The sequence below is a fragment of the Parambassis ranga genome, chromosome 14, assembly GCF_900634625.1.
Source record: "Parambassis ranga chromosome 14, fParRan2.1, whole genome shotgun sequence".
Classification (NCBI taxonomy): Eukaryota; Metazoa; Chordata; class Actinopteri; family Ambassidae; genus Parambassis; species Parambassis ranga.
In genome coordinates this window covers 8,590,373-8,615,859 of record NC_041034.1, presented here as the reverse complement: position 1 = coordinate 8,615,859, position 25,487 = coordinate 8,590,373, and the positions used below count along the sequence as shown (strand labels likewise).

The window sequence follows — 25,487 nt, the reverse complement described above, 5'->3', positions numbered from 1 at the left end:
TCAATATCTGGGAAGAAGCAATACTCTGTGTGCATCCCCTGGTACCTGTGGATAACTTGGCTTCTTCCCAAGATGCAATTGTGCAAAAAAAAAATGCCCTCATTTTATTTCTATTGAAACTACGGTGTAGTGTAGAAGATATTAATACACTGCGGTCGTGATTTTGTTGGCTGACAACCATCTGACTTCATCTCTCACACTCATGGAAAGAATGAGGTTTGCTTTCTTGCTTTTGCTGAGACGAGGCCTCCAGCATCCAATTATTTCACTCTTTTAAATGCCTTCGCAGCAAAACCCCTTCAAAGGCCTATTCTCTCAGTGTAGGACGTGATTTCACTCCTTTATATCTCTGTGGCCCTGCCTCTCCAGTCAACGCCGCCTAGAATGCAATTCACAGTCTCTAAATGTAACCCTGCCTCTTCTCCTCTATTACTCTAATCTGTGTGCCAAATGCCAGGGGACACATCGCAGTGGAAACAGATGGGAGAAGCAGGCTCAGGGTGTCCAGAGTTAAAGAGGTAGCAAACCCATCTCCAAGCAAAACGAACCCTTTTGAATGATACTCACTCTCCTAAATCTGATATCCCTGTGGCTGCTGGACATCACGCTGTGATGCGTCCCTGTGAGGAAAACCCTCTCCCTCATCCACTTATCTCCCCGACTTTTCTTTAGTTCTATGAAAATCCTTTTTTGTGTGTAATCATAATCTCATCCGAGCAGATCCATCTTCGCCATTGAGACAGTATACGTAGAAAAAGGGGCCCCTAACGTGGTTCTGTAATAGGGAAACTTCATTTTTTTATTACTGCGGAACACCCAGTCTATCTCATTTCAGCAGTTCTTCCCTCAAATTGAAGGGAAAGCCCTGAGGCAAGGACACAGGAACACAATCCGTCTTTCAGGTGCCAACTTTTATCTCCACCTCTTTAAATCAAGATATAATCAGCTTATAAATGACAGCGCATTGTCAAACTGGCCAGCAGTATACAGAGCAAGTGAAGTTAAAAAGCTGCTTTCACTTAAATGCAGCTGGAACAGCTTTCAGTACAGGATCATTTGCAGAATGAGTTTGATCCTTTCCTACGCTTTGCTGAATTTGTTTGCTGAATTTATTTCCAGCACATCCAGATACTGTTTCCAACACTGATGCAGCCAGTCCCAGTGAGTGTATGCTGACATCTGCATATCTTTACCCTCACAGAAAGAGAGCACCACCGGACAGACTTCCACACCACCTCTGTGTATTCACATGAGACAGGGGGTGGTGTATCTTTTCTGTGAAGGTGGAGCATTAAAACAAAGGGTTCAGAGGAATCATGTTTTCAGTGCAGTGCTACCTGAGGACCTGTTCCTTGTGCACATGGACTTCTTCTCTGAATTTTTGAACAATATTATGCACTGGATGATGAAATCCACACTTTCTTTATGACGTAAAAGTTTTTTAATATGTTGCCTCTACATTCTGTCACACGTTTCCCCATCTTTTACTTCATCATTTTAATAATAAACTTATTGTGTATTTAGAAGCAGCCTTCATACCACACCGCTCTGAGCATGTTATCCAGATCTGATTCTTCACAGTTACAGATAGTGTGAAGATACTCTGAAAACCAGATCCCCTCTGATAACAAATTCAGTCAAACATTTATTTATTTGAATGTTATTGATGATTTAATCCATAGATCACTATGCTGCCAATAACAACACCGAATGAGCCTCTTCACATCGGGAAGAGCAGAGAACCACTGAAGGTGCTGTGGTTACCCACATTATCAAAGGTGGTGGCGCCTGCTGGTAGATGCAGGTAGACAGCATCTCCCAGCAGTGTTATCCAGTGAATTGTAAGCATTGCCAATATTATTGAGGACCTTGCAGTATTTCAGTGTGATGTCTATGTTGAAGGGTCCAACGTGTCCAGCATTAGTAGAACTGCAGAACAGGCCACCTTCGGTTTCTCTGTCAACATAAATGACATTCAAATTAACTTAAAAACTCATTTATGAGTCTGTGACTAAACAGATATAAACTGTATAATTTCATTTCCATTTTCTTAGCTGGTCAAACCTGGACTGATGGTGCTGCCCAGTCTTGTCTGCAAGTCTGAAATGAAAGAGCAGAGCAGCCGTGTTATAATCCACAACAACACCTGAGCCCACGCTCAGACGCTGGGCTGTCCTCCTCTTTAGGGAGCAGCCAGCAGACAGAAGAAGTAAACTGTTTTGCTCTCAGAGGCCGTCAATAGTTTCCAAGGATGTCAGTTCTGTGGCTTGAGCTGAAAAAATGATTGATTGTTTTGCTTGTTAACTGTTTAGTACAATTAAAACACATACCAGAATTTTCTTTCTGCAGCTGCTGGATGTTGTTGTTAGTAGTGGTCAGCTCAGTTTTAAGCACCTCCACCCTGCTGTGTCTCTCCTTCACTGTGGTCTCCAGGTTTGTCAGCCCCACTTTCAGCTCCACCACCATGTCTTTAAAGGCTTTCACCTCTTCCCAGATGTCCTGGTTGGTCTGATTTGGTTGGTCCTCTGCAAGACTCTCACCTTCCACCTGAGGCCCAAACACACAGTAACAAGAGCAAAGCAAGAGCAGCACACATTTCTTCTGGTTACACATCATACAAACGGTGAGTTGTGGAGGCAGAGCTGGTTTCTTTTATACAAGCTTCAAACTAAGCATCATAACTGAATGGGAAAAACAACAATTGTGCGACAGACTCAAGGCCGGAAAACATCCAATATGTTCTCAGTGCTGATGAGAAAAAGCACCCTGGCATGCACACGCTTAAACACATAAACACAGTTGCCATGGTGCCATGACCTTGTGACTGAGGGGAATACTGGCATCCGCTTATCACAGTGTTTGATATCAAACTATAATAAATCAACATAAAAAACTGCCTGCTGACAGGATGCTGTGGTTTATTTTTGAGCTGAACATTTACTTCTATATGCACTTTCATGTAAGATCATTCAAAATGGACATCTGAGTAATTCACCACTGCAAATATCTGATGATAAATATTGAACTCACAACCCATTGTCTCAGCTTGACCACAAGAGGGCAGCCTTTCCTTTCAGTATGAAAGATGTTAGCTGCAATGACTCTATATCGTGGACAGGTGAGATAAAAATGGCCTCTAACTTATATACTTTGTTACTTAATTTGTTATATACTAGAAATATTGTTTTCATAAAAATGTACTTTTTTTGTGTGCACAGACATCAGGACACACAGACACGCTTCGTTTGGCGCTGTTGTAATGAAATGATACACAAAATAACATGAGGTTACACTTGCCAGTGAAAAAACTGAAACTGTAACATCTGTCACTTTAAAGTGAACACAGCCTCCGAAAGATGTCGTTAACACTGGACATGAATTAAGCAGAGAAACAAACACAGACCCCAATAAAAACGTGACGATGGTGTTATCTGAAGATTTATAGCACAAATAAATAATGTTAAAAGAAAAAAAGCACTTAGGAACAAATTTACAAAACACCATTTTCACAAAATCAAGGTTAGCATTACGACCACATGACCCCATTATTTCATTATTCAGTCCATAATTAATTCAGTCTGAATGGTGGACCAAATAAACAAAACATGCAGAATCTCTGGGTGTGCATTGAGCATACAGCCTCTCCCTTTTTCTGAGAATGTAACAGAGACACTGAAATGCAGGGCGTCCACTTTAACATGGTAATTAGGATATTTCAGGCGAAAACTACTGAGATTCTATCTGCAGTGATTGTCTCCAACACTAACCCTGAGAAGTGCATAAACAGAAAGAAACGCTATCAATCTGATTAAAGGAGAATATTGTAATATTGTGAACTATAAAAGGAAAACATGGCACACGTCAGCAGTCTAGAGTACAACACATAAAATGCTGAAATGGCAGAGCTCAGGCTTATAATTATGTACTACACTTTCATAAACTACCATCAGGCATGAGCAACAAAGGCACCTGTGTGCTGTTATCAGTGAAGGCAGTTCAGAAAGTAAACAACATGAAGACAAATGATGGAGTGTCTCAGCTATACAGCGTCCCTGCACGTCTGCCAAATGTGGACATTTACATGTACGAGCAATATCACAATGTCAAAGTTTAAGAAATATTTTGAAAGAAAATGACCAAAATAACTTTCCTATTTACACAATTCTAGAAAAAATATATGATTACATCTGATACAGGAACTTTGTAGCTTGAGAGTAGTTTAACGTCTTCCCTGTCTCAAAGTGTTGTAAGGCATTTATGCATCAGGCAGGCACATTTCTACCTCTTAACATCCCTTAAATCCACACAAAAAGCATTAAATGAAAGCTAACTCATACATCCCTCTTCAGCACCAAATCCTGAAATCAGTGTTAAATGTGTCACACACATTATGTACAGAACAAAACGTCGAAGTATCTGTAGTGTAGCAGGTGGTACAATCTTAACATGTTGTCATGCATCCTTACTGTTGTCAAGGATAGATTTATGTAACGTCTTTCCACAGGCCACCCAGTCATGGTGCTGCATATATGTCTGTATTAGTTAGTTTCAAGCAGGTAAAAATTAACCAAACGTCTTGAGAAAGCGCCGAGTTACATTAGCTGGTGCCCTCCATCCTTATCTTGCAAGAACAGGATCACACTTCTTCAAAGTAGGCCATCTGAGACATGTAGGCAGAGTTTCGCTGAAAAACAGTGCAGAGAACGAGTTGTTAAATGGAGAATCACAGGTACAGGGTGGATAGAAGTACAGTCACGTCAGCAGCAACAAAAAGCAACTGATATTGTCAAGTGGAATTATTACAACCCCTTTATTTAGGAATGTGATGGTTTGTGCATTTTGAAATTAGCTTCTGCATTACATGTATTCAATGCAGGATGATTATTCTTTAGTTTACACGTTTGGGAAAGCCCAGTATTTCCATTTAGTCAGTGATTACTTTAAACTTTTAGACACACAATACATACGTTGCTGTGAGGTATGTAGACTGGCTCCTGGACGTATCCCCTGGCCTCACTGTGACTGACACTGTAGAGGCCTGCCTGTTGCTGCTGCTCCTCCAGTTTCAAAGACTCAATCTCTGACTTCAGCTCCTTTAGCTGGTCCTGCAGGTGTTTACTCTTCTCCATGTACTCCAGCCTGTATTCACAATAACACATCCTCAACAAACAGAACCAAACTGCCTTTCTGATGTGTCACTGTGGGGAGTTTAAACTTCAGCTCACCTCTCCCTCTCAATCTCCATAGACAGCCTTTTCATATCAGAGTCCTTGAAGTCAAGGCGCGTAGATGTTGATTCATAGGCAAAGTCGGCGGCTTCAGGAGGAGCAGGCGGAGCAGAGTAGGCTGCTATGAGCTGAATAACAAGTATACAGATGGAATGTCAGGAATGTAGATACAGTTATTAAGGTACAGAACATTACACATTACAATACAATACACAGCCAAAAAAAATATCTCTCTGCAGCCAACAAAATATGAATAAAAGAAAACCTGTTTCCATTTTCTACTTATCTGAGGCTGTTTTATTTCTTGCTATAAAAAAAACAAAAGTAATTTTATAGTACTATACTTTCATGAATATTTTTCTTGCAAAAGTCTTTAAGAACCTCGAATAAAGAAATATAATCCATTTTATAAATCAATGTAAAAAAAAAAAAACAGTTATCACAAAAAGCAGCAGTATTATCGTCACGGTACAGGGTATGTTGTTTTGGTGATCTCCAGCAGCTTCTGCTTGGCTCTCCGTTCTGCATCCTTTGCTTCTGTCAGGTCCTGTTTCAGGTGATCTGCTTCCTTCAGCCTGTCCCCAGAGGTTTGGTTAGTTGAAAAAAAAGGGAGACAGCAGTATAAACAGAAAATAATTGGGAGTATTGGTATTGGTATTATAGTATCTAACAGAAGTTAGATGTATTAACTATTAATATTGATAATGTCAGACCTCCTCTCAGATTGCTCCACCAATTTTACAGCCAGTTGCTCAGCCTCCCTCATCTTCTGCTCCATAAGCCTTTTCTCCTCCTTTGTCTTCATGGCAGTGACCTCTAACCTCTGCCTCTCCTGCTCAGCCTCTGCAGCCTTGTGGGCTAACAGCTTGGCTTCCTCTTCGGCAATCTGAGCCTTCTCTGCTAGCAGGTCTGCTGTCTCCTCAGATCGCAGCTGGAGATGACAAGCGATTCATTTCCACAAAGCTTTACATGATAAGTTCTGGCAGAGTTGGAGGAATCTGACTACATAATGCAGGGACAATTTGCATAACACATGTAAAAGACATGTAGTACCAGAAAAGTCTAAAAGATTCAACAATTATTTAAAGTCAGGGACTGAGCTCTCACCAGTGCCTCATTGGCCAGTCGTGCCTCATCCTGCAGCTGAAAAAGTCTGCGTTCCATTTCCTCTTTTGCTCGTTCGGCTTCCTCCCGCATTTGTTTTTCCCGCGCTAGTATCTGTCGTTCCATCTAGACGGAGGTCAAGAAACCCAGATAAACCCAAGACAATCACCAATGATCCAAATAACAGTTGTTTTACGTCTAATCTGAGAAGCATTAACCTTCTTGCGTGCCTTCTCTTCTTTGGCTTGGGCCTTCATCTGCTGCACTTCAATTGAGTCCACTTTCCTCCTCCTCATGAATAGATCATGGTTCCCAATACATAATTGTAAGATCTGGGCAAACAAGACATTATTAATAACTTGGTTTATGCAACACTCTTATAACTTAATGGAACATTTAGATCAGCAGAAGAACACCAACCAGCTTGTTGACGCGCAGCTGAGACGAGTAGAACTTGAAAACATCTTTCTTCTTGTCCAAAGGTTTGATTGTAAACTTTAAAGAGTTAAAACATTCAGTTCAGATTTTGCAGGGTATTACTGAAAACATTCCTATCTGTAAGCTGTGCCATGCAGACCATTAACAGAGACAATTAACAGTGAAACAGAAGTAATTAACTATTTCTCAAGGAAATATTTTGTTGACTTGGGATATTTCTTAACAATATTATTGATTATATTGAGTTAAGACAGTTAAACTTAATAACAAATAACAAATCCACTGCTTGTCATTACCTCCTTCTCACTGTAAGAGATGTTACGGATACCGCTCCATGGAAAGGACTTGTTTGGGTTGAGTTTGTTGTTGGGGCTGTAGATGTGAAGACCCTGAGCGTCCACTCCAAGTAAGAGGTCTGTGTCCCTCTTATTTTGCTTTTAATGCGAGAAACAGAAATGTCACCAAACATGACAGCAATATTAAAAGTTTTTCCTAATGTTTATCCACAATTTGAACTCACAGTAATGGCAAAGTAGCTGACACCGTACATCTCAAGATCCTGAGCAATCTTTAGATATTCCATCTCAGCTTCATCCCTGTATGGATGGTGTTAAAGTTAGGAAGAAAAGAGATATCACACTTTAATACATTCATCACAGTTCCAATTTCAGAATCTACAAGCTACACCGTTTGCAAAGGTGTTAAATTTGTCAGTAATCTTCTTGGTTCAGCCTTACCTGGCGATGCCTCTGTGCTCAGCATACCATGCTGTAATCTTCTCCTCCCACATGTCAGCTGTCATTTGGTACTGCATCAGTACCTGAATTAAAGACACAACATCACAAAGAAAATGTAAACCACAACACAGACATCTGCAGACACACATAAAAAAACTCTATTCACACAGCAGTCTATACTTACTCTTTTTGGTAAAAGCTCATCCTGTGCCAGGAAGCCTGGTTTGTGAAAGTTTGGGTCATAATCCCCATACTGTGAAGGAGAGTCAAAACATTTTATTTTTAGCGACATAGACAGACCATTTTCCTTAAAGAATAATTACACAAACACAAAGATATAAACTGGAATGGACTAAATCCATTGAGATATAGGAAGAAGTAATCTGAAATTACAGTTCTCTTACCTTGGCTTGAACAGCATAAGATGCCAAGAGAACAGAAGCTTCTGGGGAACAAAATATCTCTTCATCTAATATCTGTTTTTTCACCTGAAGAAGAATTTGACATGTGAACACAACTGCAACCATTTTTTCCTCCATTCAGTGTGTTAAACTTATAAAATAAACCTGCCACCAAAAGAAACAATAATAATCTACATTACCTGTAAGAAGAAGAGGTGCTGTGTAATTTCTTGGACAAGCTCCTCTTCTACTTTTTCTGGGAAGAATTTTGCCAGGAAATGAAAAGTTATGGGAGAGTCCTTGGGAACCTCCTGTTCCAAAACCTTGGTGTATGACAAACATAGACCACAAGAAAATTATCTACTTTGTCATTTGTCAAAAATGATCAACAACAGCTCGGATATGTTACACACTCACCCGTTTCTCTGGTTTTAGCCATGCATAGGTGTCCTTTACTATATACCTGAGTCCAAAAAACCAGGTCTCCCTCAGCCCAACAGTACGACACACCAGGTCGAACAGGTCTTTACCTTTCCACTTTACCTGAGAAACACAGCGAGTTGGTCAGAAAGATGCTGACAGCTAATTTTAGAATCAAGACATGACTGATTGACTGAAAAAGGGTTTCTGTTTAGTAATATAAATAATATAAAATATCAACCCTGAAGTAACATATGAGGCACCATGTCATAGATAATGGTCAGGGGCTTGACTTGTTTGACAATTTTGCACATCTTTTCTGTAGTTTCTTTGTCCATTAATCTGACGGAGTAAATATGTGATTTCAAGAGTCAATAAATATGTGTAATATTCAGTCACACCAGGAGTATGCAGACAGATAAAGACTCTGTTTCCATACCTCACAGCTGAACTCCATTTCAGCATCCATAGTAATAACTTTGACTTTAAAAGTCTTTGGCTGTTTCTTCTTTAATCCTAAAATGGACATCTTTAGAACGTTTCTGCAAATAAACCTGTAGGAAAGAACAAAACTGAATGACAAAACCTTCCATAAATGATATGACACACATTCAAATGGCATAAAGCTATTGTCTGTATATTTGCCTGGTACTGACTAAAGCGATAGAAAATTACTTTTTTAGGACAGAAAAAACTTCTTTGTGGAAACAAATATTTAACATTTAGACGGGGCACATTACCACGGAGTAAAGTTGCAAACTTCTGCCGTCCAAAAAGGCACAGAAGAGGAGGCCAATGCTAAGCTAACCTACACTAATAAACACCGTTAGCTTCCCAGCTATGCTACGAAAACGGACCAAAACAAGCTGTAGAAAGAGCGAAACTTTTGTGAGGCTTCCATTGTGAAATGTATCTAAACAACAAATACTTTGTAAATAATCGCGTTGTTGTCAAATAACGTTCGGAGACATTTAACAGCGCTTCCAGCTGCTACGTGTTTTAGCTGGTTAGCATGCAGTCAAAAATCTGGACGACTTTCCAGAAGAGTTTTGTTTTGACTCCTAACCACTCTACAGGTGGGAACATGAATAGCAGCTATGGATAATTCAACTGCGCATGTGCAAGTATTTGGAACGCTTCAATGCCTCCTTCAAGTGCTGTCGAAGATTTGTGCTTTACATGCATTTAAAGCGGAGCTTGTGGTGACCGTGAGGGCAGCTGTAGAGATTCAAAACTAGTCACTGGGGTTGTAATTATCTATCTGGCGAGCAGCTACGAAAACGTACAAGAATCCTACAAAACTATTCGGCAGGTAAGAATGCTATAACCCCTTTATTAGCACAGAAAAACGGAGAGTGCCAACTTCTCCCAACCGGCTCCTCTGAGCGAAATTCGTGTCATTGGTCCAGACAGCTATTACTTCCTGGTTCAGTTTGCTGCAAAAATAAAATGTTTATGTAAATATTTTCAAATTGGACTGTGAAATTTGGAGATAAGAAAGCTCTCGGAAGAATAAGAGCAAGGTAACAGTTGGTGCATGCCTCCGTAAGGAGTAGGAGGCTATTTTATAAAAAGCAGTCCAATGTTTAATGAGTTATTAATATTTACAAATTTCAGCAGGAATAGCAGCAGTTGTTTTCATATCCTGCATGTTTTAGACTCTGCATGTTATATGAATTCAGTGGTTTAAAGCTGCATTAAACTGGATCGTCAGTTTAAAAAACAATTGTTGTTTATCAGTGTTCGAGGTTAATAACTATAATAAAACATTGTGCGTTTGGAATTAGCTACTTTTTGTATTTGTGTTTTTGTTTTACGTTTTGACATGATCCGATTAATCAATTCGTTTTCAGAAATCATGTTATCACTGTCAAATCAAAGTCAAAAACTGGACATCAGCAGCATGTTAGATCAAAGTAGTAATTAAATAATGTATCTCTCTCTCTTCTGAACAGGTTTGTATAATGTCAGCTGTCACTAACACATTTGAAAATGTGAAAGCCATTATCTTATCAGCTCATAAAAACACCACATCAAAAGAGAAGGTCAACTTCTACAGCTCATGGGCAGAGAACTATGACCAGGTGAGATAACTGAGGGTAGATAGGCTAATATTAGCCTATCTATGACACATTATAATGTTATTCTGTAAGACTGTCTTCAGTCGTATATCTACATGCAGCCAAATTACCAGAATCCCATTGTATTTATTTGATGTTTGGTGATTTTAATCATGTTCAAATATGTAGATATATTAATATGTAAAGATATGTGTATCTATTCTTTCTCAACACTTCTAGGATGTGGCTGTGCTGGACTACCGTGCTCCAAGTCTGGCAGCAGACTGCATTTCAGCCCATGTCAGTTGTGAGCATGAAGCGGCTGTCGTGCTGGATGTGGCCTGTGGTACAGGTCTGGTGGCCAGACAGGTAAAAAAAAAGGAAAGAGAACAAATTCTTAGTAACTGGATGTTTACAGTTTACATTTCATAACACATCCTTTAATGCTAGATCAAACTACGGCTTCTTGTTGCTATATGCACATCTAGAAATTTGTCATCTACTCTTTTAGTCGCAATGATCCTATTACTATCACTTTGAATAATAAAATGTGTCTGTTGTATAGATGAAGAAACATGGATTTGAACATTTTGTGGGTATTGATGGCAGTGAGGCCATGCTGGAAGTGGCCAAACAAAGTGAGCTGTACCAGGACTTGAAGCAATGCATGCTGGGAGAGGAGCCGCTGCCTGTCCACTGGGGTAACATATCTTACTATTAACCTATGGCATATTTTATTCAGTATTAGGCAGGCTACAATTAACTTATTTTGACTTTAAATTCACTTCTTATACCTGTCCAACAGGTTTTTATGAAGTTGTTGTGATTGTTGGAGCACTGAGTGATGGTCAGGTCCCTGTTGGTGTAGTCAGAGACCTGTGCAGAGCCACCAAACCAGGTGAGACTATTTAAGGTTCAACTTCAGTAAATTTGTACTGTATCTGCTTCTGTGAGTTGTAGTCAATGCACAGTCATGTGTTTCCAACAGGTGGCTACATTTGTATGACAACCAGAGGGAACCTTGACAATCTGGAATACAAATCCTCCCTTGAGTGTGAGCTGAGGCAGATGGAGGCAGAGGGGCTGTGGACTTGTGCACAGGTCACTGAGGTCAAAGAGTGGGAGAGAGCCGTGTCAGAGCAGGAAGACGGCTACATATCTGGTGTTGTGTACCTCTATAAGAAACTATAGCAATATGAACAACAATGTGACATGTCGATGAAGATTCTCGGTCATCCAGGTCATTTTTCATTTAAGAACTTGAAGTAGCTTGTCTGCAGCACAGGAGAGCCAGCTCCATGAGACAGGCATTAACACAAGAATCTTCATACATACTTGAGTCCTGATGTATTTTCAGATCAAATAAAGCTTTTTTAGTGGCCCCAATACTCCTCTGTGTTTCTACAAATGTACTATAGCTTGTGAATCTGCAAATATTCTTTATTGAGAAATAAATGCTTCCTCTGATTTGGTGTTTTGTGGTCTTTATTGCATTAGTAAATGAACAAGCGAGTATATTTAAAAACACTAGTCTTTATTGATATATTTTCATCTGCACAGGGTGACCAACCGTTCTATAGCTATTCTGTAGCTTTATTGTTTGCGCTGTCCCTCGGCTTGTCTGTATATTTAAACGGGCTGTTCTATCCTGACTGCACATTACTTGTCTGGCTGAGTACTGTCTGATGCATACAGCCCTTTAAAAAGCTGAGCATCTAGTTGTTTGGTCACCAGTCTCCAGTTTATACATCAAGCTTCCATATAAGCTGTTTTGCCCCCAGCAGAATGTACGGATGTTGACACCCTTAACAACTTAAAGCCAAACAGGATATTGTTTGGGTGGGTAGGCCACACTTGGCTGACTATGGATGGAGTTGATGGAGATCATCCAGGTCATTTTCAGTTTTCTTGGAGATGGTTCACTATTCCATCAAGCAGGAACTGATAAAGAGTCAAGTTTAGTTATGCTGCTCCTTAAAATATGGTGATTATCACTTTTCATAGCTTGCTTCAGGCCATAATGTTTTACACAGTTACAGTTGTTCACTTCCAGCTGGAGGCCATTAGATGTTGCTTTACCTGTAACTTCCAGTGCCCTGCCTTTATGTACCCTTCATTTACATGTAAATACATTTCTCAGCTAACACCCTGAATTGAAGGAATGTAGCATCACCTGATTTGCAGGACAGAACTGATGATATATAAGAGCTAGTCCTTGTTTACTGCCAGCAGATGTCATAGACAGCTGCTGTCTTTACCATAGACTCTAGAAGTTCATATTTTTGATCACTGTGGGTAAAAAGGCCTCTGAGGTAAGTTCTTTAAGTAATCTAACCAATATTAGAGATGCATGACCACCAGTATATTCCATCCATTCTGTTGAATTGTGACAGTAGCCTAATCTATGGTAATGCCTATTTGCTTTTAAAATTAGTTTGACTTTGTTTCCTCGTCAGATGACAGAAACAATGGCAACAAGAACATTTGAAGATGTGAAACAAGAGTATTCACCATGTCTCAGCGCAGCTGGCACTGACAAAACAACTTATTACAGCACCTGGGCTGAAAACTATGAGCAGGTAATGTAATGTAATGTAATGTAAAGGGTCTTTGGATTGCTGACACACATGACAGTGTATTTGAGGGGAAACACACAAATGTAAATCAATACACAATGTGACTTGCTTTATGTTGCATCTGAGTCATAAGAAATCTTTATTCCTGCTTTGTAAAGGATATGCAGATTTTGGAGTTCAGTTCACCACGTCTAGCAGCAAACAGCGTTTCTGCTCACTTCACTGGAGACCGTGAAAGTGCTGCTGTTCTAGATGTGGCCTGTGGAACAGGACTGGTGGCAGAGCAGGTAAAGTTAGTTAGTTGTCGTACTTTATACTCTTATACTCTGTACTTAACTGCATTTAATGTAACTTGATACCTCTGGCACAAGAATTTCCTTCGGGATTAATAAAGTTTTATCTTATCTTATCTTACAATGCTTGTGTGTAATCAAACAAAGTGCTTTTTCTGTGAATAATAAAGTGTGTCTTTTACAGTTGAGACAGCATGGGTTCACACATTTTGTTGGTGTTGATGGAAGTAAGAGTATGCTGGAGATCGCCAGAAAAAAAGGGCTGTATGAAGACCTCAAAGAATGTCTTTTGGGGGATCAGCCACTGCCTCTGCCAAAAGGTTGGGAGTTTGTAATACATCCTTGTAAAGCTAACCATAGCTTAGAGGTGCTCAGACAAGTCAAAGATAAACTACTACAAACTACTTTTGTCAAACTGTATGTTTGTTTTATTGCTGTACTTATTCAGTCTTTACTTCCTGCAGGATCATTCGATGTGGTCATAATTGTTGCAGCCCTCATGGTGGACCACGTTCCTGTATGTGTGGTCAGACACCTGTGCGACGTCTGTAAACCAGGTGAACCATTGCAGCTGGCACTTCAACTTACAAAAAGACTTTACATTCCCACATAGTCAAACAAAATTACATGTCACTTGGTGTCTTTAGGTGGCTATGTTTCTATGGTGTGTGGGCGTGACTACAACAACCTGGAATATAAAGCTGACCTGGAACGTGAGCTGAAGGAGATGGAAGAAGAGGGGCTCTGGAGCTGCGTAGAAGTCCTTGAGGCAGAAAACTGGGCACGATCAGTGTCAGGGGCAGGGGACACCTACACATCTGGATCTGTGTATCTCTATAAAAAAGTGTAACACGACTCATGACAGTCTGTATGTGGAAGATTGATTCTTGATCCAGAAACTGAAGCTAACTTGCTGTCTTTTGTTTATATTGCAGAGTTAGAAGGTTTTAATCAGCATCTCTCTTTCATGGTCTGTTTTTCCCTTTTTCAAAGTCTGTTAGTTCTTAGATTGTTAAACACACATATATTTGTGTAAATGATACAGTCTGTTGAGAAAAACTGACATAATAAAGTACACATTGAACCATCACTATGTGTAGCTACTAAAAACATTGCTGACATGGCTCCCTGTCAGGTAATGGTGGTGAGGTGAACACAAGCACAGGACAGGAGACGTTGAAGCAAAAACTATGGTTTTCACTGGCGAAGGTCTGTACACAGGAGATCAGTCAGACAGGCAACAGTACCAGAGGGTTAAACAGGTGGATCATCAGAGCAGGAATTAAAAAACCAGGAATCAGATTAGCAAAAGTACCAAAAAGGCATAGGCAAAAGCAGAGACAAAAACAGGCAAAGGCCATAAACTAAAGAACACACTTGACACCAGAAAACAGTTGGTACGCTCGGCAGAAACACACAAGACCAACTGGCAGGGAGAGAAGGGGAAGCAGAGGCAGAGACAATGAGACACATTAGGGCGGGGCAGGGAATCAACAAGGAGGGAAACACAGGAGGAAGTAAAAGCACACACAGATACACAAGGACAACAGGACTTTCACAATAAAACAGGAAAAATAAACCAACTTAAAAGGGGATCATGACAGTGCCAGTATGAATAATCATAGCAGGAAAAACTGTTCTGTAACAAATAACCACAAATATTATATTATTATATTATTATTATTATTGAATAATGAAGACCTTTAATCTTTTGGATATAATAAATATTTCCCAGATGTTTGTCCCAGGTATTTGGGCCATATGTACCTGACCTTTGACCTTTGAGTTTAGCGATACAACACTTACAACACTCACAGTCTTTTCTTTGTACATGCCGAGCTAATGAACAAGCCGCCTCCCAGACAAAGCAGGATGGATGCTCCCCAGCCGATGCAGAGAGAGGCACCAAGCTCTCTCTTCTGAGCATCGACGGTGGTGCTGTAGAATCCTCTGACCACAGCCCCAGCCGCCCACAATGTGGGGATCAAACAGAGCACCCCTGCGGCTTTCAACACTGCTCCTGCTGCAATAGCCACTTTTCCCTTAATCCTGCCTCCTTGTTGATCCAATAAGCGGGTGCACTTTCCTCCGACAAAGGCCAGAATGAGGCCCACGCCTCCTACAATGATAGCAAGGACAATAAAAGCTCTGGTAGCCTGCAGGTCAGTGCCGAGGGCAAGGAGGGAGTCATAGACCTTACATTGCATATGTCCTGTGCTCTCCACCGCACAAGACATCCAGATGCCCTCCCAGATGATCTGGGCGGTGACAATGGTGCTGCCCACAAAAGCTGTGACCCTCCACATAGGCATTATGCAGCTGATGATGACCCCCACATAACCCAGGAGGCACAGAGCACTGGCCAACAACTGCATGCCCATTGAAGCCATGGTGTAGAGGTGGAGGGACGATCACTGAAACTGTGTGAGCTGTCGAGCCTGTTTTGCACTCACTCCCGGTCTCTCTGGTCACTCCTCTGGCGTCTGGTGTATCTTTTTTGTCAGTCTCTCTCAACACAAGTTGCTGTGTTCACACTCCTTCATTCTTGTGTGTATCTTTTCTAGCTACACTTGTAAAGTATCTACCTCAGAGACTTGAGCTTACCATCCTGTCTGCAGAAGCTTTTCCTTGACTTCTGGTGTGTTTCAGTTCAGCCTCTCTTCATTTGTTTACAGCCTGTTTTCCACCTGCTTCTGCCCCTCCCCTCTTCTCTCCCTACCTGCTGCTCTCCCCCGCCCGTGTCCTTTAAGATAAGATAAGATAAGAAAAGATAAAACTTTATTAATCCCGAAGGAAATTCTTGTGCCAGAGGTATCAAGTCACATTAAATGCAGTTAAGTACAGAGTATAAGAGTATAAGTGTCACTATAATCCAAAATAAGAGTACAGTACGCAGTATGAGCACAATATATGATACATGGATACAAATATGGAGATGTAAGGTGCTAAGTAAACATAAATATAGACAAGTGGAGGGAATGACAGTGATGCCTGACATGATTATCTAGCGCTTCTCCCTACAGAAAGGGGAGGAGTTATACAGTCTGATGGCCACTGGCAGGAAGGACCTCCTGTGGCGTTCTGTGCTGCTCCTCGGTAGTCTCAGTCTACCACTGAATGTGCTCCTGTAGGACAGCAGTGTGTCATGCAGGGGGTGAGACGTGTTGTTACGAATACTGAGGAGTTTCCTCAGTATCCTCCTCTCTGTCACCTCCACCACAGACTCCAGCTCCACTCCCAGTACCGAGCCAGCCTTCCTGATGAGCTTGTTGAGTCTGTTGGTGTCGGCCGTCTTCATCCTGCTGCCCCAGCACACTACAGCGTAGAAGATGACGCTGGAGACCACCGAGTGGTAAAACATCTGCAGCATGGTCTGGCAGACGTTAAAGGACCTGAGTCTCCTCAGTAGATACAGGCGACTCTGTCCCTTCCTGTATATTGCCTCTGCATTTGTGGACCAGTCCAGTTTGTGGTCAATGTGGACACCCAGGTATTTGTAGCTGTCCACAATGTCCATGTTGGTATCCTTGATGCTGACTATTGTGTCCGAGACGGTGTTCCTCAGCCTCACAAATTGTGGTCGACCTGTAAGATAGTTAGTGATCCAGGTGACCAGTGGGGTCTCTACCTGCATGTCCAGGAGCTTCCTATTCAAAGGGCAGGCTGTACGGTGTTAAATGCACTGGAAAAATCAAAGAACATGATTCTAACAGTGTTACCTGCCTCCTCCAAGTAGGCGTGTGCTCTGTGCAGCAGGTAGATGATGGCGTCCTCCACTCCAATACGGGGCTGGTAAGCAAACTGCAGGGGGTCCAGCGATGGTTCCACAACAGCACGCAGGTGTTTCAGGACCAGCCTCTCCAGAGACTTCATCACATGTGAAGTCAGAGCAACTGGTCTGTAGTCGCTGTGTGTGCTTGGATGTTTGGTCTTGGGCACAGGAACAAGGCATGTTGTCTTCCACAGGGCAAGTTCCAAGTTGGCTCTCCAGCTTCCTCCTGTAGCTCTCCTTGCCCTCTCCAATCTTCTCCTTCACCTCTGCCTGGGCCCTCCTCATCTCCTCTCTGTCTCCACTCAAGAAGGCTGTCAAGAAGGCTAAAATATGGTGATTATCACTTTTCATAGCTTGCTTCAGGCCATAATGTTTTACATAGTTACAGTTGTTCACTTCCAGCTGGAGGCTATTAGATGTTGCTTTACCTGTAACTCCCAGTGTGCTGCCTTTATGTACCCTTCATTTACATGTAAATACATTTCTCAGCTAACAGACCCTGAATTGAAGGAATGTAGCATCACCTGATTTGCAGGACAGAACTGATGATATATAAGAGCTAGTCCTTGTTTACTGCCAGCAGATGTCATGGACAGCTGCTGTCTTTACCATAGACTCTAGAACTTCATATTTTTGATCACTGTGGATAAAAAGGCCTCTGAGGTAAGTTCTTTAAGTAATCTATCCAATATTAGAGATGCATGACCACCAGTATATTCCATCCATTCTGTTGTCAGAAAATGTGACAGTAGCCTAATCTATGGTAATGCCTGTTTGCTTCTTCGTCAGATTACAGAAACAATGGCAACAAGAACATTCGAAGATGTGAAACGAGACTTTTTAAAAAGTAATTACAGCACCTGGGCTGAAAACTATGAGCAGGTAATGTAATGTAATGTAATGTAAAGGGTCTTTGGATTGCTGACACACATGACAGTGTATTTGAGGGGAAACACACAAATGTAAATCAATACACAATGTGACTTGCTTTATGTTGCATCTGAGTCATAAGAAACCTTTATTCCTGCTTTCTAAAGGATATGCAGATTTTGGAGTCCAGTTCACAACGTCTAGCAGCAAACAGCGTTTCTGCTCACTTCACTGGAGACCGTGAAAGTGCTGCTGTTCTAGATGTGGCCTGTGGAACAGGACTGGTGGCAGAGCAGGTAAAGTTAGTTAGTTGTCGTACTTTATACTCTTATACTCTGTACTTAACTGCATTTAATGTAACTTGATACCTCTGGCACAAGAATTTCCTTCGGGATTAATAAAGTTTTATCTTATCTCATCTTATCTTATCTTATCTTATCTTATCTTATCTTATCTTATCTTATCTTATCTTATCTTATCTTATCTTATCTTATCTTATCTTATCTTACAATGCTTGTGTGTAACCAAACAAAGTGCTTTTTCTGTGAATAATAAAGTGTGTCTTTTACAGTTGAGACAGCATGGGTTCACACATTTTGTTGGTGTTGATGGAAGTAAGAGTATGCTGGAGATCGCCAGAAAAAAAGGGTTGTATGAAGACCTCAAAGAATGTCTTTTGGGGGATCAGCCACTGCCTCTGCCAAAAGGTTGGGAGTTTGTAATACATCCTTGTAAAGCTAACCATAGCTTAGAGGTGCTCAGACAAGTCAAAGATAAACTACTACAAACTACTTTTGTCAAACTGTATATTTGTTTTATTGCTGTACTTATTCAGTCTTTACTTCCTGCAGGATCATTCGATGTGGTCATAATTGTTGCAGCCCTCATGGTGGACCACGTTCCTGTATGTGTGGTCAGACACCTGTGCGACGCCTGTAAACCAGGTGAACCATTGCAGCTGGCACTTCAACTTACAAAAAGACTTTACATTCCCACATAGTCAAACAATATTACATGTCACTTGGTGTCTTTAGGTGGCTACGTTTCTATGGTGTGTGGGCATGGCTACAACAACCTGGAATATAAAGCTGACCTGGAACGTGAGCTGAAGGAGATGGAAGAAGAGGGGCACTGGAGCTGCGTAGAAGTCCTTGAGTCAGAAAACTGGGCACGATCAGCGTCAGGGGCAGGGGACACCTACACATCTGGATCTGTGTATCTCTATAAAAAAGTGTAACACGACTCATGACAGTCTGTATGTGGAAGATTGATTCTTGATCCAGAAAATGAAGCTAACTTGCTGTCTTTTGTTTATATTGCAGAGTTAGAAGGTTTTAATCAGCATCTCTCTTTCATGGTCTGTTTTTCCCTTTTTCAAAGTCTGTTAGTTCTTAGATTGTTAAACACACATATATTTGTGTAAATGATACAGTCTGTTAAGAAAAACTGACATAATAAAGTACACATTGAACCATCACTATGTGTAGCTACTAAAAACATGGCTGACATGGCTCCCTGTCAGGTAATGGTGGTGAGGTGAACACAAGCACAGGACAGGAGACGTTGAAGCAAAAACTATGGTCTATTTCACTGGCGAAGGTCTGTACACAGGAGATCAGTCAGACAGGCAACAGAGGGTTAAACAGGTGGATCATCAGAGCAGGAATTAAAAAACCAGGAACCAGATTAGCAAAAGTACCAAAAAAGGCATAGGCAAAAGCAGAGACAAAAACAGGCAAAGGCCATAAACTAAAGAACACACTTGTCACCAGAAAATAGCTGGTACGCTCGGCAGAAACACACAAGACCAACTGGCAGGGAGAGAAGGGGAAGCAGAGGCAGAGACAATGAGACACATTAGGGCGGGGCAGGGAATCAACAAGGAGGGAAACACAGGAGGAAGTAAAAGCACACACAGATACACAAGGACAACAGGACTTTCACAATAAAACAGGAAAAATAAACCAACTTAAAAGGGGATCATGACAGTGCCAGTATGAATAATCATAGCAGGAAAAACTGTTCTGTAACAAATAACCACAAATATTATATTATTATATTATTATTATTATTGAATAATGAAGACCTTTAATCTTTTGGATATAATAAATATTTCCCAGATGTTTGTCCCAGGTATTTGGGCCATATGTACCTGACCTTTGACCTTTGAGTTTAGCGATACAACACTTACAACAACACTCACAGTCTTTATATGTTTTTTAGTGTCTCTTAAAGCCTTTCAAACTACTCAAATTAAGGCACACTTTATCTTGAGGGTTAAGGATGAAGACAAATAAAAATAAATGGAATAAAATTCTGACATTTTATAATAAGGTCAGAAATTATTATCACGTGATTCCTTTGGACAGATATGAGAAGCTTGGCTGGATGATGGATGGACATTAAGTTTGTATTCAATATTAAATGTGGCCGGGGATGGTGTGTGTGTGTGTGTGTGCGCACCAGCAGCCACATGGTGTCAGTGTTTGATCATGTGGGCAACATCAACTCTGCCACAGAGAAATATTTTAGATGTACATGCCGATACAATTTTAGGGACTAAATGTATAAATTGTTATAACAACAGTAAATCTACCGAGTTTAAAATATTTGTTGTTTGTCTGAGACACCATCCAGTGAGTTAAGTTCGTTTTATGTCTTTGTCTCACCTCATTGATTTATTATTCTATTATCTGCACTTTCTTTTTCTGCTCTCAGTATGCAGCAGATGAAACTTTACTTTTGTTTACAGTAGTCATAACAAACATTTCCCTTTAAAGTTTTTTGCATTTAACATTTGCATTTTTAAGTGCTCCAGGACTAGATAGTGACGCTCCTACTTATTTGAATAACTAAATCTAAAACATCATGTTCCAAACACATGATACACTGAAACTAAATGTTGAATCCTCCACAACACACAATGCTTCCTCTTCTAACAGCGCTGTAACCACACTCTCTGTCAAACCAGTTTGTGCTGTGCATTTTCATACAACAGGAATAAAAGTCCCCTTTCAGCTTGTGTGTCATATGTTTACACCTCTACACATTTAAATAAGTGGAAAGAAATGCACTGATCAAATTGCAATTATTTATTTATAAAAATCTGTGAAAATAGAACAAACACATGCAGCGACACTTTTAACAGTGGACCATTGGCTCTTTGAATAAACACATATTTAAAGAAAAATCGATTTCTGTTTACTCATGTCAGACAAAAACATAGAACTTAAGCTTCTGAGGTAACATTCAGCTTCACTCTGATTCACTGAGACAGAAAAGCACACAGTAAAATATCAGAAATAATTCCAGCAATCTTTAAGCTCGTCTTATCCAGATGAACACTTCAGAACGCTTTAGTTGCATTTGTCCTTCATAACTGAGTGTAATAAAACAAAATCCACTCCTCATGCACTTCACACACAAGAAGTGTAAAAAAAAAGTGTAAGTGTAAAAACTGTCAATTATGCACATTCACATTATATGTATGTTTGTGTAGGGTTTGAGGAGGCATCTTCATTTTCACTCCTAACTGATTCCTCCTCCATTTGTTTCAGCTGAGACTTTGTAGATGGACCCTCACTGTGGTCAGATTTTGTTGACTCTGGTTTCCTCATCTGTGACTTGGTGGACGGTGCCCAGGATCTTTCTGACTCCTGTCTCATGCTCTGCGCAGACTCACGCTCCCACAAAGGCCTAGTGTACTGGGGGGGCTTTGTGCTCACTCCCTCATAGCTTTGAGCCCTGGAGACCATCACGCCTGTAGGCAGCGGCCTTGGCCCACTGCGATGAGATCCCACCTGGCTGGACCTGTTGGAGCGGACCACCAGGTAACGGACAGAGGGACTCTTGTCGTCATCGACGTCTTTGAGGTGGCATGCTGAGCTAATGAACAATCCGCCTCCCAGACAAAGCAGGATGGATGCTCCCCAGCCGATGTAGAGAGAGGCACCAAGCTCTCTCTTCTGAGCATCGACGGTGGTGCTGTAGAATCCTCTGACCACAGCCCCGGCCGCCCACAATGTGGGGATCAAACAGAGCACCCCTGTGGCTATCAACACCGCTCCTGCTGCAATAGCCACTTTTCCCTTAATCCTGCCTCCTTGTTGATCCAATAAGCGGGTGCACTTTCCTCCAACAAAGGCCAGAATGAGGCCCACACCTCCTACAATGATAGCAAGGACAATAAAAGCTCTGGCAGCCTGCAGGTCAGTGCCGAGGGCAAGGAGGGAGTCGTAGACCTTACACTGCATATGTCCTGTGCTCTCCACCACACAAGACATCCAGATGCCCTCCCAGATGATCTGGGCGGTGACAATGGTGCTGCCCACGAAAGCTGTGACCCTCCACATAGGCATTATGCAGCTGATGATGACCCCCACATAACCCACGAGGCACAGAGCACTGGCCAACAACTGCATGCCCATTGAAGCCATGGTGTAGAGGTGGAGGGAAGATCACTGAAACTGTGTGAGCTGTCGAGCCTGTTTTGCACTCACTCCCGGTCTCTCTGGTCACTCCTCTGGCGTCTGGTGTATCTTTTTTGTCAGTCTCTCTCAACACAAGTTGCTGCGTTCACACTCCATCATTCTTGCGTGTATCTTTTTCTAGCTACACTTGTAAAGTATCTACCTCAGAGACTTGAGCTTACCGTCCTGCCTGCAGAAGCTTTTCCTTGACTTCAGGTGTGTTTCAGTTCAGCCTCACTTCATTTGTTTACAGCCTGTTTTCCACCTGCTTCTGCCCCTCCCCTCTTCTCTCCCTACCTGCTGCTCTCCCCCGCCCATGTCCTTTATTCCTTTAGTTGTATACCTGAGTCTCTTTTTTGGTCACCTGAATGACTGCCTGTGTGTTACTGGTCATGTGTACAAGTACCACACCTACTGTATAGGGACAAGAAAGGGGAGGAGGTTGACAGAAAGGTATAGAGAGAGAGCAGTGACATCATCTGTTCCCTCCCTTGTTATCACCATCTGATGAAATTATTTTGCAAACAACAATGAATAAAGCTGAAAGAACAGCAGGCCTCCAGGCAGGAAACACTCTTGGTTTTATTCGGCAGAAATGTTCAGTTTGATTAATTTGATTAAACACTGTTCTGTTCAGCTTAGTGGTGTGAGCTCACATTTACACATCAGTTGGAAGTGATATGCACAGACAGCATGTGTTTATACAGCAAAATGAGTGCAATGTAAACCACAATAACCTGGAAGAGGAGTTTCAGTGTTACAGCTTTGAATGCAGAAGAACCTGTTTGATGCATGCAAACCCCCACTGTCCTTCACCTTCACCACACACACACACTTGTCTAACCAACATTTTTGGTGTCCAAAAGAAAGACACGCCCTCATAATGTTAGGTGAGTCCCCACAATGACCTGGCCTGGACTGTGTACCAGTCTCTCTTGTCCTTAAAGACGTATTGTTTTGTGCCTAAATGTATAAAATATAAAACATTTCCAATACTTTGACAAGATTTGAAACATTTATTTGAAAAAAGCATTACAGTTTGTGTCTTTGTTCACTTTTTTTTCCTTACATCAGAAGTGCCAAGTGCTAACGATACTGAAAAGGAAATACCGAATACACAGAAAGTTCTCATCCGCCTCTGTTTACTGAGGGAAACAGTGAAACAGAACCTGTTTCTCAGGATTCTTTCTTGGACAGTCATAAAACCAGATACACTGTTTAACCTGTTTGTCACAACTATCATAACCATGACGAGCTGGTCAACAATGAAATACATCATTTCACAAACACATGACTTACAGATGACCTAATTTGGTAAAACAATCATAAATTTAAATTTAAGGGAAAATTCTACTCAGCTAAAACATTTTAACAATACTCTCTTCTAATAAACAAAATCATACATGAAATATAGAAAGTGAAGATGACAATGTACACAAATACAGAAATCACAATCACAAATAGAAAATACTGCACATATTACACCATATGATTACTGTAGTATGAATGTTTGAATAATAAAAAAAATGTCCACCCTGTCCACTCTATGTTAATCACATTACATCATTTTTATAATCTTTTTCATTTCTTTTAAATCTTCGTCTTATATGCTTCACATCAACTGTCAGAGATCTAAACGTAGGCCTTGCTGCTCGCTATGGAACGAGCCTTGGAGTACTTCACGTCATAGTCAGTCTCATCATTTGGGGGACAGGAGCTGCAGAGGAGGCCTCCACCCAGAAACAGCAAACCTGCCGAGCCCCAGCCTATGTAGAGTGAGGCTCCCAGTTCCCTCCTCTGAGCATCGACCAGGAGTGGGTTGTAGAAATCCCGGATGATGGTGTTGGCGGTCCAGCACACAGGTACAAGCACCAAGAGTCCCGCAATGATGAAGAGGACTCCAGAAGCAATAGCAACTTTGCACTTTTGCCTTTCTTCCTCGATAAAGTTGGTGCATTTGCCCCCGACCACACCTAGAAGGATACCAAAGACCCCAAAGATCATGGCCATGACGACAAGTGCTCTGGCAGCCTGCAGGTCTTGGGGTAAGGCCAGCAGAGAATCGTAGACTTTGCACTGCATCTGGCCTGTACTCTGTGTTACACAGTTCATCCACAAACCCTCCCAGATCACCTGAGCGGTGACGATGTTGGATCCAATGAAAGCTGTAACTTTCCAGGTGGGGAGAGCGCAGATGATGATGCTCGCCAGAAAGCCAATGATGGCCAGGGCCAAACCCAGAATTTGTCTTCCAGCAGAAACCATGCTGATGCTCTGTCGCTTCGTAGAGCCTGTGATCCTGAGGAACTGCTCTGACTGTCTGACTGAGACGCCGGACACAAGCTTCCTTATTTAGCGCTTTTGTTGCTCCAAAACTGAGAGGAGGAGTTTCCTACTGGAGCCTCTGAGCTGAAACTAGTTTGTGAAGAAATCTCACCTAACCAGACTGCCTCGCTTCAGTAGTGGAACAAAGGGAGTTTCAGAGATACATACAAAGTGAAAATCTGCAGAAATACACCAAACACAGACAAGACGATAACAAACAGTTTCCATCCCCACATCATTATTATTATTATTATGTACTGTATAAATTAGAAAATAAATTCCATATTATTTACTTGCAATAAAGACAAGTGATACTTGACTTGGCGATACTCATTATGCAAAAGGTGACTTACCAGATGACCAAGGCTGAAAAAATGCACTGTGACAACCTTAGTTTATCTCTATATTCTGATCAATTAAATTCAAATCCACTCTGAAAATCTAAGTATTTTTTTTTCTGTATTTTTCTTTAGGAAATCTTTCTGTCTTTCACATGACTTTCACGATGATCAATTCCGTCTTCATGGCTGATATTCAGTTCAAATTTGAAAAATGAAATGAAAGTGAAAAATGTCATCATCACATGCATTTGTTTTGTTAATTTAAAAAATCAGAGATGGAGGTTGTTTCTGTGTGTCTCTATGATCCACTCTCATATTCAGTTTCATATGTTATTTAAAATACAGTTTGATAGATTACATTCTCTTTTATGAAAATAAGTTGACACTTTTCTGTTATAAAACATTAAACTATATGATTTCACAGTTAAGGCCTACCTGCTACCTAGGATGACT

General features: G+C 41.2%; 7 protein-coding genes across 8 annotated transcripts; 3 read left to right on the top strand and 4 right to left on the bottom strand.

Annotated features, from left to right (window-relative positions):
- Window positions 1-3,240: 3,240 nt before the first annotated feature.
- On the bottom strand, window positions 3,241-9,397 carry nf2b (NF2, moesin-ezrin-radixin like (MERLIN) tumor suppressor b). Its single transcript, XM_028421726.1, has 17 exons — window positions 9,069-9,397; window positions 8,768-8,882; window positions 8,326-8,451; window positions 8,109-8,231; window positions 7,912-7,995; window positions 7,692-7,760; window positions 7,508-7,590; window positions 7,291-7,366; window positions 7,067-7,204; window positions 6,753-6,827; window positions 6,551-6,664; window positions 6,336-6,458; window positions 5,942-6,159; window positions 5,701-5,803; window positions 5,226-5,356; window positions 4,968-5,139; window positions 3,241-4,684 (listed from the first exon to the last, which is right to left on the bottom strand). Exons 2-17 carry the CDS (start codon window positions 8,855-8,857, stop codon window positions 4,637-4,639), a joined length of 1,773 nt encoding a protein of 590 aa, XP_028277527.1. The 5' UTR covers window positions 8,858-8,882; window positions 9,069-9,397; the 3' UTR covers window positions 3,241-4,636.
- Window positions 9,398-9,495: 98 nt separating this feature from the next.
- mettl27 (methyltransferase like 27) lies at window positions 9,496-11,766 on the top strand. Of its 2 annotated transcripts, none has more exons than XM_028421806.1 (6): window positions 9,496-9,640; window positions 10,284-10,412; window positions 10,629-10,757; window positions 10,954-11,089; window positions 11,194-11,286; window positions 11,377-11,766. In XM_028421806.1, exons 2-6 carry the CDS (start codon window positions 10,293-10,295, stop codon window positions 11,577-11,579), a joined length of 681 nt encoding a protein of 226 aa, XP_028277607.1. In that variant the 5' UTR covers window positions 9,496-9,640; window positions 10,284-10,292; the 3' UTR covers window positions 11,580-11,766. The 2 variants fall into 2 exon arrangements, with proteins under 2 accessions (XP_028277607.1, XP_028277608.1); XM_028421807.1 differs by lacking the exon at window positions 9,496-9,640 and adding an exon at window positions 9,728-9,851.
- Window positions 11,767-12,856: 1,090 nt separating this feature from the next.
- LOC114446486 (methyltransferase-like protein 27) lies at window positions 12,857-14,107 on the top strand. The gene is made up of 5 exons (XM_028422130.1): window positions 12,857-12,967; window positions 13,123-13,251; window positions 13,442-13,577; window positions 13,722-13,814; window positions 13,905-14,107. The coding sequence occupies exons 1-5, from the start codon at window positions 12,857-12,859 to the stop codon at window positions 14,105-14,107; spliced, it is 672 nt and encodes a 223-aa protein (XP_028277931.1).
- A 961-nt stretch (window positions 14,108-15,068) lies between these two features.
- On the bottom strand, window positions 15,069-15,811 carry LOC114446485 (claudin-4-like). The gene is made up of 2 exons (XM_028422128.1): window positions 15,329-15,811; window positions 15,069-15,217 (listed from the first exon to the last, which is right to left on the bottom strand). Exons 1-2 carry the CDS (start codon window positions 15,645-15,647, stop codon window positions 15,069-15,071), a joined length of 468 nt encoding a protein of 155 aa, XP_028277929.1. The 5' UTR covers window positions 15,648-15,811.
- A 2,019-nt stretch (window positions 15,812-17,830) lies between these two features.
- Window positions 17,831-19,136, top strand: LOC114446484 (methyltransferase-like protein 27). The gene is made up of 5 exons (XM_028422127.1): window positions 17,831-17,911; window positions 18,067-18,195; window positions 18,471-18,606; window positions 18,751-18,843; window positions 18,934-19,136. Exons 1-5 carry the CDS (start codon window positions 17,831-17,833, stop codon window positions 19,134-19,136), a joined length of 642 nt encoding a protein of 213 aa, XP_028277928.1.
- Window positions 19,137-21,035: 1,899 nt separating this feature from the next.
- LOC114446343 (claudin-4-like) lies at window positions 21,036-22,740 on the bottom strand. The gene has a single exon (XM_028421890.1). The coding sequence runs from the start codon at window positions 22,333-22,335 to the stop codon at window positions 21,379-21,381; it is 957 nt and encodes a 318-aa protein (XP_028277691.1). The 5' UTR covers window positions 22,336-22,740; the 3' UTR covers window positions 21,036-21,378.
- A 629-nt stretch (window positions 22,741-23,369) lies between these two features.
- LOC114445955 (claudin-4-like) lies at window positions 23,370-24,949 on the bottom strand. Its single transcript, XM_028421309.1, has one exon. The coding sequence runs from the start codon at window positions 24,631-24,633 to the stop codon at window positions 24,001-24,003; it is 633 nt and encodes a 210-aa protein (XP_028277110.1). The 5' UTR covers window positions 24,634-24,949; the 3' UTR covers window positions 23,370-24,000.
- Window positions 24,950-25,487: the final 538 nt, after the last annotated feature.